Here is a 10,939-nt window from a genome sequence, read left to right as displayed (position 1 = left end):
TCAGGAATTAGGGAGAGACTGGATGAAATGTTTAAGATTCAATCTGACACGAAGGCTAGTTCGAAAGTATCTGATCGAAGTTAGTGCAAGATCGACCCTTACATAGAGAATTTCAGCTCTTGATACCATACAGCCAATGAAAAAAAAGTGTGTAGTGTCCTGATAACATCACAAGGCAGCTCATATGCTATTTTTGTCCAAATAGCTGTGTTCTCCGTGTAACCTTTATTTCGTTAACTTCTATCTTATACCTTAGTCTTTGTACAAACCAATGAGAGGATAAATCATTATACCTAACTCTTCGCAATTTTTAGCCATTACATACTTCATATACACAGGTGAGAGTAGTAGAGTTGGTTTGAAAATAAACAATTGTGGGTCTTGTGGGATATATAGGGATTTTGAATAAATGATATAGTATTGTCAACTAGTTAGTAAACTCGCCGTCTTCGAAGGGGTTTATTCTAAAGGTCCTATAAATCTGTAATAATATTTTGCGATATTTCGCCAAAAGAAAAATTCATTAAACCGATATTTCACCATTGATATTACAAAATCAAATAAGCGTTGTACGTCTGCAAACTCTAAAATAAGCCTTCCTCAAAAGAAAAAAAGCGTTGCCGTGCAGCAGTTTGGAGTTAGAAAATAAGGAAGGAAAAAAGAAACGAGGAGGAAGGAAGGAAGGAGATGGGTTACGTATTGAGAGTAAGGCTAGCATCTTTCTTTGTTGGTGCTGCAACAGCTTCTGCTGCTGGTTTATATGTTCTTCATCGTGATTATAAGGTTGCCCATGAAGCCATTTCTCAACAGGTATCTTTTTTTCCCATTCCTATTTTTGTTACTTGATAATAGACAATGGGGCAAAACAGAATGCCTAAACTTCAACTTCTCTTTTTAACCATTATTCAACTTTCATATGTTTCATTGCTAATCTCCATATCTATCTAGTTATCTAAAAGAGCCTTTTTTTATGATTAAAAATGTACTCTTGGTGAGACTACCTACCATTATCCCTCTGTTGTTTTATACTTTTATATAGACAGACTTGAGCTTTACCCCAAACTTTGAGTGCTAGGATTGAAAATAAATTTGAGGGTCTGAATAATATTAAATTGAATGTTCCTGGATAAAATCCTTTATCACACTTTTTTTTAAAAAAAAGATCCATTCATTCATAATCAGGTAACAACAAAGTTTTCATACAGACTCTCTTTGACTCGATGAAAGACATTACTAACAGATAGAGGAACCACAGTCACATTACAAGACAAGTCTGTGCCATTTCTACCACCAGCCTGAGTCTCATTCCTAGAGCAAAAAACAATACGACAAAACCCAAAAGACTGCCTGATTAATTTGGATCTTTGACCTTAGAGCGTCTAATTCCCAAGAGGAACAAGCAACATGACCATTGACACTTGACAGCATCAACCATGCTTTTGCAATCTGATGTAAAGACCACCATCTTAATATCCAGATCCAAAGCTTTTTCGAAACCCCACAACAGAGCTAGGAATTCCGTCTCCTCGGGTCCCAATGCTATGCAGTGCTTGCTTCCTGCAAACAAGATGTCACAAGACCATTTACAAATGGTAAGTCCAATACCACCATTACTTGATATACTCTCATATCCGCCATCAATTGTTATAAGAAATAACTCTGGCAAAAAGGTTTTTGGAATATAGTATTTACACAGAGGTTTGGGTTTTGATGGTAGGAAAGAAGCTATGGATTGAGCTAAAAGGTTGATCGTGGATAAAGGTTTGTGGTTCTGGTTAAAAGTGATTTTGTTTCTATCCATCCAAATGAAGTAAGATAGATTGGCAAAGTGTGTTAAGTTTTGAATGGTAGTATCTTTGGGTTGAGTTTCCATAGAGATTTTAAGGAAGGTATTCATAAAGGTTGTGTGAGATTGTATACAGAGAGAAAGTGGACTACTGAACCATGTGGGTGCTAGGGAAGGACAAGTGAGAAGAGCATGATCAATGGATTCAGGAACTTGGTTACAGTGAGGACAGATGTCATTGGTAGCCATATGTCGATGAGTTAAGAGTTGCTTAGTGGGAAGAATAGAATGGAGTGCTTGCCAAATAAAGAGTTGAATCCTCAGAGGTGATTTTATTTTGCATAGGATATTCCAAACTTTAGTATAAAGTTGCATATACCAGTTATAAGAGGATTTCACATTGAATCTACCATTTTTTTCAATTGTCCAAATCCAAGGTTCAAACTCAGAGTTATGATCTAGTTGAATTTTAAAAATCTCATTTGCAGTTTCTTGAGTGAAAAGTGTGTTAATCAGACTGTAGTTCCAAGAATTGTTCAGAATGAGATCAGAAACAAAAACGATGTTCTCATCATTAGGATTGAAAATAACTTTGAAGAGAATGGCTGAAGATTGGTTGATTGTGATGGGGAAAATTTGAACCCCCAGCTCCGTATCTTGTATCTTACCAAACTACGGACTTACGAGTATATATTCTGAAACAGCTGATCTGTCATTACTATTGATGATAGTTACTTTATGTACTACCCCAGGAATACCTTGATAATTTAAGATTTAGAAGCAAAATGTTTCACCCTAGTAGTCACAACGATCTGATTGGTACCTTCAGTGTGGCTTATAGAATTGACTTTAAACGTGGGAAGTATTCTTTGCTTTTGGGGAATGAGAATGACAAACTTTAAGAATGTTTTTATTCTTTTTCTTTTTTATTGTTTTGTTTTTGTTTTTTGTTGCTGTGATGAACAACTTCATTAAGCCAAGAGACAGAGATCAAAAGAAGGGGTGAGAGTGGATATCGGAACGAAGTAGTATTTTAGAAGAAATATGGAAATCTTGAATGGTAAATAATTAAAGAATAGAGATAAGAAATTTAGATGAACAAGAACATAAGTAAGAATAAGATAAAGATTTAGAATACAATAGAGATGATAGAAAAGATAGATCAAATAAAATAAGCTTCGATTCAATTGATAAATAAACATAATTAGTTTCTTCTACAAAACAATAGAGAATCCATATTTATAGATATGTTTCCTTGGACTTCAAGAACATAATTTGAATGCTGATCGTGCATATGTGGTCCTTTGTAACTATTTGTCATGAAAAGTTATTTCATTCTGGCTGAATATATTTGGAAATAAGTCATAGTAATGAATCAAAACCTGCTCAAAGCTAGCTTTGTAGTAACGTCACGACTAGAACTGTGACGGAGAGCCTAAAGGATCCATTACATGCTATGTTATGGCAGTTAGCATGCCAGCCCTGTCTCCTTTAGTAACAACAGTTGGAATCCTGTCCAGAATTGCTCCACCTAAGAGCCTAAGAAAGAAGCTGCTAATGAGTCTGTCTTGACTATATGCTTCCTTAACAGCCTCTCTCTCTCTCTCTCTCTCAGACACACACACAATACAGGCACACACACACACAATACAGGCACACACACACAATGTAGACATGAGAGGTAAAACTGTCCTCACTCCTCACACAACCTATCCCATTTCATGGTTGCTTGAGCTCTTTGATAGTTTGTTTTGGATAAAGTGATTTTGGATTTTGTGTTTTATTTGTTCTCATTTTTGTATAAAGATGAAAATACAACAATTTTTGTGGGAATAAGGCTGCATTGTGCTTGATTTCCCTTAAAAGTCTCTGTCGCAGAGCCTCACACTACACTATAAATACTCCATTAAACTGTATGAGCTCTGGTCAGATGAATAGTGGAGATTGTGTAGTATGTTCTCAGCTATAAATTGCAAGGGGGAATGGGCTTTATGTTTTCTACTTGAGCAAGCACAGAATAACAGTACTCTGCAGATATGGTATATTACAGAATTAGCCTGCAGCAGAATGAGATATTGAGTTTTGTTTCTTCTAACTATATTTGACGATTTGGTTCTTTTAGGTGAGAGGCATTCAGGAATCTCTTGATCATCGCATCTCAGCACTGGAGAAGTTGAAAGAAGCTGAGGCTCCACCTCAAGTGGAAGCCACTGAGTAATGGTCCGATATCATGTGGCTCACTGTTGGTTCTTAGATGTAGCTCTTAAATGTTGGTTGTTGTGATACGAGTGTGCATTTTCTTTTAAATCAATAATCACAACTCCATTGACATTTGATGCGAATCATTTCTTACTATTTTGTTGAACTCATGCTACGGCTTTGATACTATTGCATTGAATCAGATTCCATTTGTAAGGAATATACTCTGTAATCAGTGATGGCAACAATGAAGCACTTTTATGCCCCTTTATTCTTTGAAATAGTAGTTACATATTTTGTATGTTCAATTAAGCAGTTGATCATAATTTACTACCTCTTCACACCATAAATCGTACCCGTGAGAATGTGAGATAAATGTTCAGATGTTCCCCAATCCCCACAATCAAACCATCGTTGTCAGACTTTGAGTATAACCATCATCTCAAACTGGTTTAACCTTCTTTTTCTGCTATACCCTTTAAGGTGTAGAACTGTAGAACGTCCATAGGAGAGCTAAACACAAACTATTTACCACCCAAACTCCTTTGTGTGTTGATATACCGCAGCACTTGGACCCTAAGATAGTTCCTTCTCTAGACGTTTGCATCTCTAAAAACAGTAGTTGCGTTCAAATGAATTGGGTAATACTTACATATAGCTTGTAATCATCATTGTAATTGCTCAAAACCCAGTTCAAGAGTCCATGTTCTTAGAGCCTTACGCAGTTACACCTCTCAAACTGAACCTGCTTGCACTCAGAGCTATTTGTTGTTGCTTCCTTTTCTGACATTGTATGTGGCATATAGCCATCAATAGTTCCCTACGATGGCTGCAAGCTACAATATGCCACTTTTCTTCTTGAACATATTGCCCTGATCGGTATAAAGAAAAAGGTTGCAACTGAAAACTCCGGGTAAAGTTTATGCCAACTGCACAAGTGTTCTTAAGAATTAAGATAGCTTCTTGCTAGTACTGTGAACTTCGATGGAATTTTCATTCCTCGAAATGAAACATTTTCTGAAGACAACTTAACCGCAAAATACAAAGCCATTCACTCAAATCACTTGCAATTCACTCAATTTTTTTTTTAAACATGTAGTAAAAGTAAATCTTTTGAGGGCTTCGGTTGTCTTGGTAGGATTTTTTGTTTCAATAAACTGAATGAGGTTTTACATCAGGAAATGACCGAACTCTGGACTCATCAGACTATCAGAGCGACATCATTCTCACAACCAGTAAAGATTGTTCGGCAACTTTCACTTTGTAGCAAGCTGAACCAATTTGGTTACAGTGGTCATGTCTTCCTAAGGTGAAAACGTTCCACCGAGGATAGTTTCATGTATTATTCTCCAGAAAGCCTCAGAGCATGTTTATAAACTATATTAGCATACTCAAAAGTCTAAAAGGAAGTACACTTGAAGCTGATATATTGACAGGCTGAAAGGTGTAAGCCCAAAGAAAGTAACCAAGGACTTTAAGGTATAGCTTACAAATTTGACATGGTGCCCGAGGGGGGCTGCTTACTGAATGTCTGAATTACAATGTGTTTGTCTTGATATTTATAACAATGTTTTGCCATGAAAGTTATGATCCTTCCTTGAGTCCTTGAACTAACACTTTTTCTAGTAGGCAGTTGAAGGAATGAGAATTTGCAGTAGTCCTTGATCGAAGCATTGGAATGAAGGAGAGCGTTAGCAGGTTTTAAAACATTCAACGGAAATATCACAACAAACTCCTTTAGTAACAAACGATACATATCTTGGGACGAGATCACCCAGACTTGGGCTGCGACCTACCTTCCCACATGTATTTTCATATGCACAATAAGAAAAATGAAAAATAGAACTTGAACAACATGGAGGAGATTTGCAATTTCACTCCCCAGTGTAAACAATCTTTATCATGTATAACATTACCATGGACTTAAACAAGTCCAGTATCATCATGATAAGTGCCAATTGGCAACGAACTCAATCACTCGTCATGGCTCAACATCAGAACGTGTAGGAAAATCTAGCCCTTGAAGTACTGGCATGCTCTCTAAATCTTCCTTTGCGAACAATGGGATGAACCAGTATGCCTTTTTCTTGCCAAAAACCTGAAAGGCAAAAATCTGAATTTGAGAAAAAGAAAGTGTCACAGAACTATTAAGTAAATGAAGGACTGCTCTCACCTGCTGGAAATTTTCTCTCCTCCCCAAGTCATACTTCCACCTGACTGTCCTCTTCTTCTCATAAACCTGGTAAATATTTACAAATGAAGAGGTGGAAAATACAAAATAACCGTCCAGCCCATAAAAAAATTAGAGATATAACCTGCTGACTCAATTCCTTGTAGGAACATTTGAGCCAGATCCTCACGATAGTGAGGTTTCAAACCCTCTACCAATTTAAACTGTAGTGCAGACTGGAAGTAGTAGTTTTAAAAAGTTTTTAAAAACTATGGCTTTGCAATACTGGTGTTTGTTATCTCGATTCTTTTTTTAACTAGTACTGTTGTGACGAACACAAATGAGACAGTGTGCTGTCAGAAGAGAGAAGTAAATGAACTTACAGTTGAGAAGTCAACTAAAGAAGTTTACCTCAATCGTAGTGGTGTTGCTCGACAGAAGAGAAGCATGCATAACCAAGAAACAAAGAAGGCTCAGTCCAAAGGCTAAATTGATAACTGCACCAACAACAAAATATTATGCCAAGAACCAAACAAGCAAAAATCTGTCAAGTACTGAAGTAGTAAAAAGAACCAGAGTAGGCAATATTTACCAAAAGCCAAAACAGTGATAGCAAGATTGCCTGGGGAGGTGGAATGATTCTTTGCTTCTCCGAAGAATTTAATGAAACGTGGCAATAATACAACAGTGTCCAGTGTTGTCTCAAGAAATGTATACAGCTACGCAACAAAATTGAGGTAATCCGGTTGCATTAATATGTCAGCCTTTTGATGCACACTTGAAAAGACTACACTAGTATTTGAAGTTATTTCTTCCTGTCTGGCATTTTAGCACCAATAAAGGTTTAGCTCAGCTTTGATCCCATGTTTCACAGAATATACTAATTGAACTCTGAGCAGAGCTGAAGTAATATTATATACTAACAACTTAACACAAATCCAGTGCTCTATGACAAACTTTTCTGATATAAAATAGTTCAGAAAGCTGTTGCAGGAAGGGGACTGAGTGTCTGTAGAGGTATTTTATTTATTTATTGTATTTAAAAAAAAAATCTAGACTTCAGTGCATTACGAAGCACTCTAACATGTATTAGACAATTAGAACTGAAAGGTCCTAGCATAGAATATATTGTTGTGCAAGAGGTATGAGGTTCTAGTTGAACAATGCAGGAGTTTATCCTTTTAAAGAGCTGGATCTACTTCTTTATAAGGAAAAGGAAGATACCTAATATAAATGTCAGGGTTTGGATGTGTGTGTCCCGTTAATCAATTCAATTGTCCAACACTACTCTGTTTGATATCTCAATTTCCCTCAAATGTGTCCTTACAACTGAAGTCAATGTAAGGTATGGGAAACTCCTAACTAGGCATTAGTATTTTCCTTTGCAAATGGTCAACCCATCTCAACTGACTTACAATATGTTATCACCTACTGGGACCACTCATACACTCTGTCGCAAATGCACTCATTCCTTAATTATCTTCACTAGTGCTACTGTTCATCCTTCATCTCCATCTCTGCTACACTAATTTTATAAACATGTTTTTTTATGGTCACCAAACATTCAAACCATACAACATATTAGAGTTAGTTTTGTCTCATAAACCCCACCTTTCATTCTGAACAAAATGGGCCTATTAAATGGCACTCCAAATGAACCCCTCCACTTTAACCAAACCAACTACAATTCAAGGGGAAGCATCATCCTTACCTACCAATTCTTACGAAAGATAGACCAAAATATGAAAACCCGTGATTTCTCTTCTGCTCAAGTTGCACCTGTAAGTCATACACTATCTTGCTTCAATTAATTTTTTACCTCTCTTAAACATACAAAGTTCTTTACATTCAACCTTTCCCTAGTAAAATCAACAACTACTGCATCAGCTGCAAACTTGCAAATACATCTTCTAGGCTAGAGCATATAAAGCGCTAAGTGCCAATCGTAGGTATAAGCAATTATTTTCCTTCTGTTCATAATTCATTAGTTACAAAAACCTATGTGAAAATAAATGTAAACCGTAAATGCATCTTTCCCCACAACAATTTCTGCACAAGAAGAAACTTGATAAAACAAACAAAGAAATTTCTACAAACATGAAAAAAATTTCATACTTAAAAAAGAGTGGGAAAAAACCATGCACTTACAAGGAAAAGAAGAAAGAACTTGTAGTTGCGTGCCCCAACACAATTCACAACCCAAACACAGTGATGATCCATCTTGAGAACACACCTCTGACCTATGAGAAACACAATCAAATAAACAGGTTACACATAAATTACTGACGTCTCCCTAAGCTAGATTAACAAAACAAAATGGACTAAGTTATAAATTGCATTACCAAAAGCATGGATATTAAGAGGTACCAGGAGTTGTGGTTCGTTTTTTGAAAATGAAAAGAAGATATCTTTTCATTCTAACAGATTAAGGGAATATTAATTATATAAAGTAAGCAGGAAAAACTTACAAACAGAACAATGGTGACAGCGCGGTGGCTTGCTATTCTGGCAGCGACTACAGTAGCTTACACATGGTCTTCTTTCCATCCCTTCTGTGGGACAGGAACTAGGTTGTGCAGAAACATACTGTTGTGATGGCATTGAACCACCTGCTTCCATACTCTCCTCATCCAAAATAGGTTTCCAGTTTCCAGGAACAGAACCAGGATCTCTAAAGACTACCATAAAATAGCTCCATGTTAACAAAACAAGCTGCAAGAAAGAATGCTCTTTAAAACATACACAAAAGTGCTTTAGAAAAACTATTTTTATTTTGTTCCATTCACGGGCAATGAACATCACGGTTCATGTAAAAGCAGTGTACGAATCAAAATGTCAAAGATACATTATTATGGCTAGCATAAAAATAATGGAAATATTGTAAAATTATTCATTCAAGTTGCTCAAATTGATAATACGGCCATGGAAAAAAAATATCATTAAGTTATTAAGTAACACAACAATAAACTAGCAGCAGTATAGAAATGCTGATCAACCAAATCTTCCCTTAATATGGGGCCTAGACATCTCTGAGCATATCATCAAACAAATAAGTAAAGAAATAAGACTACTATGTCACATCAACTACATAAGTCATCTGAATACATAAACCAAAATATGTCATGTCAAATATATTGATCATAATATAACAACTATTAACTGTTTTAGTAGAAGAGGATGAGAAAGGAACTATGTATGCTAGATTTTCTTAATTAATACAGGTGGGGGTCTGCTTAACCCTAGCTTATTTCTATAAAAAAAATTATTAACTATTTTAGCACATGTTAACTATCATAATGCAGTGGCTGGGTAGACCATGGGTTGTTCATAGATCCACCTCAACATTTAAACTTATGGCCATCAAGACAAATTGACAATTCCCTGAGTAAAATTATCTCCTAAGCTTATGAGTTATGAGCTCTCCAAAATTTTCCATATGAAAAATATCATCGACATGACCTCTCCTATAGGGGATTACGTAGATCAGTCCAATGCATACTGGATAGGTGTTTGACAGCTAAGACATTCAGATTCAGATACTACTGTAAGCAATCATACAAGATACACTGTACAGATTTTCACTCTCAACTCTCTCAGACAACGAGACACTTATAATATATGCAAAAATCCTACTTAATTTGTCATGCGATGCTTTATGCCATCTTATTCACGTTCTTTGTAACTAGTATCTCATTCAATGTCATCTAACAATTAGTACTGATAAAAAAAATTCAATATTAGTTTTTGGTTGCTATGGGATATTACAAACAAGAACACTAAATAGCATTAACGCAATAAATGCAAGTACACCATAATCTAGAGTAAACACATAATTCAAAGTAAATACAAATATTGAGTTACAATACTGAATTACCAAGACATGGAATACAGCTACAATGAAGAAGGCCAAAACGGAGATCATCCCTCCATGGAGTAACCTTGGACCCCAAGCAAGAACAACAACAGCATAATACGAAACCGCAATAATAGCCCCAACAAGTAGAATCATAAAATAGCCAAGTACTCTAAGACCAGAACATAACTTGAATAAATTTAAAGCCATTCCAGAACTAATTGAGCTACTACTTCCTCTATTATTCAATTCTATATACGGAACAACAATCCCAATTGATGATTTCCTTCTGCTTTGTTTTGGGAATAACCATTTCAATGTATTTGAATCCAGGTTTACCCAAATTATGCCAAATTTCAGAGTTCTTAGTACCTGTAATATGTTTAAAAGTGATAAAAATTGTTACTTTATTGTGCTAATTGATGTAATTTGAAGTAATTGAAGGAGGGGGAGTTGAAATTTTACCTTAAATGCATTAAATTTGATGCAATTTTGGTTTTTAAGTTGACCTAAATCGGTTGAGTGTGACTCAGTGAGTGAGTCTTTGAAAACGATTTTGTCTCAAAAAGTCAGCAAACGAGACTCTTCCTAGTTTTTAATATCACGATTCTCGAAAACAGACAAAGATTTGAGCCGCCACATAGGACAAAAAATGTTGCTGCGGCATATAAAAATGTCCGAAATATGTAGAGATATTTCGCTTTGGCATTCTATTGAAATTTCGCCAGCTGACCAACGCTCACATATTTTCTCATATAAAGCCTTTACAGATGGACAGACGGTGTATTTCCAAGCTTATAAATTAAACTAATGCTCTCTTTGAGAGATCTCTCATCTCAAGTTAAGGGAGGTTGTTAACCCGTGCTCTTGATTATGATCTAAAATCTAAACAAACTTTGATGATTAATAGATTTTGCTTTGGTAATTGCTA

At 35.8% G+C, this 10,939-nt stretch overlaps 2 protein-coding genes across 3 annotated transcripts; one reads left to right on the top strand and one right to left on the bottom strand.

Moving 5' to 3' along the window:
• Positions 1–621: 621 nt before the first annotated feature.
• On the top strand, positions 622–4,293 carry LOC147496095 (ABC transporter A family protein). The gene is made up of 2 exons (XM_086564866.1): positions 622–810; positions 3,909–4,293. The coding sequence occupies exons 1-2, from the start codon at positions 688–690 to the stop codon at positions 4,002–4,004; spliced, it is 219 nt and encodes a 72-aa protein (XP_086420992.1). The 5' UTR covers positions 622–687; the 3' UTR covers positions 4,005–4,293.
• A 1,410-nt stretch (positions 4,294–5,703) lies between these two features.
• LOC147496094 (DHHC-type zinc finger family protein) lies at positions 5,704–10,622 on the bottom strand. Of its 2 annotated transcripts, XM_086564864.1 has the most exons (8): positions 10,474–10,622; positions 10,030–10,380; positions 8,624–8,867; positions 8,304–8,395; positions 6,748–6,874; positions 6,567–6,652; positions 6,159–6,224; positions 5,704–6,083 (listed from the first exon to the last, which is right to left on the bottom strand). In XM_086564864.1, the coding sequence occupies exons 2-8, from the start codon at positions 10,216–10,218 to the stop codon at positions 5,967–5,969; spliced, it is 921 nt and encodes a 306-aa protein (XP_086420990.1). In that variant the 5' UTR covers positions 10,219–10,380; positions 10,474–10,622; the 3' UTR covers positions 5,704–5,966. The 2 variants fall into 2 exon arrangements, with proteins under 2 accessions (XP_086420990.1, XP_086420991.1); XM_086564865.1 differs by lacking the exon at positions 10,474–10,622 and having other exon boundaries at positions 10,030–10,444.
• Positions 10,623–10,939: the final 317 nt, after the last annotated feature.

This window comes from Coptis chinensis, chromosome 6 (genome assembly GCF_015680905.1).
Source record: "Coptis chinensis isolate HL-2020 chromosome 6, ASM1568090v1, whole genome shotgun sequence".
In the NCBI taxonomy this organism is placed as follows: domain Eukaryota; kingdom Viridiplantae; phylum Streptophyta; class Magnoliopsida; order Ranunculales; family Ranunculaceae; genus Coptis; species Coptis chinensis.
This window is presented reverse-complemented; position numbering and strand designations above follow the sequence as displayed.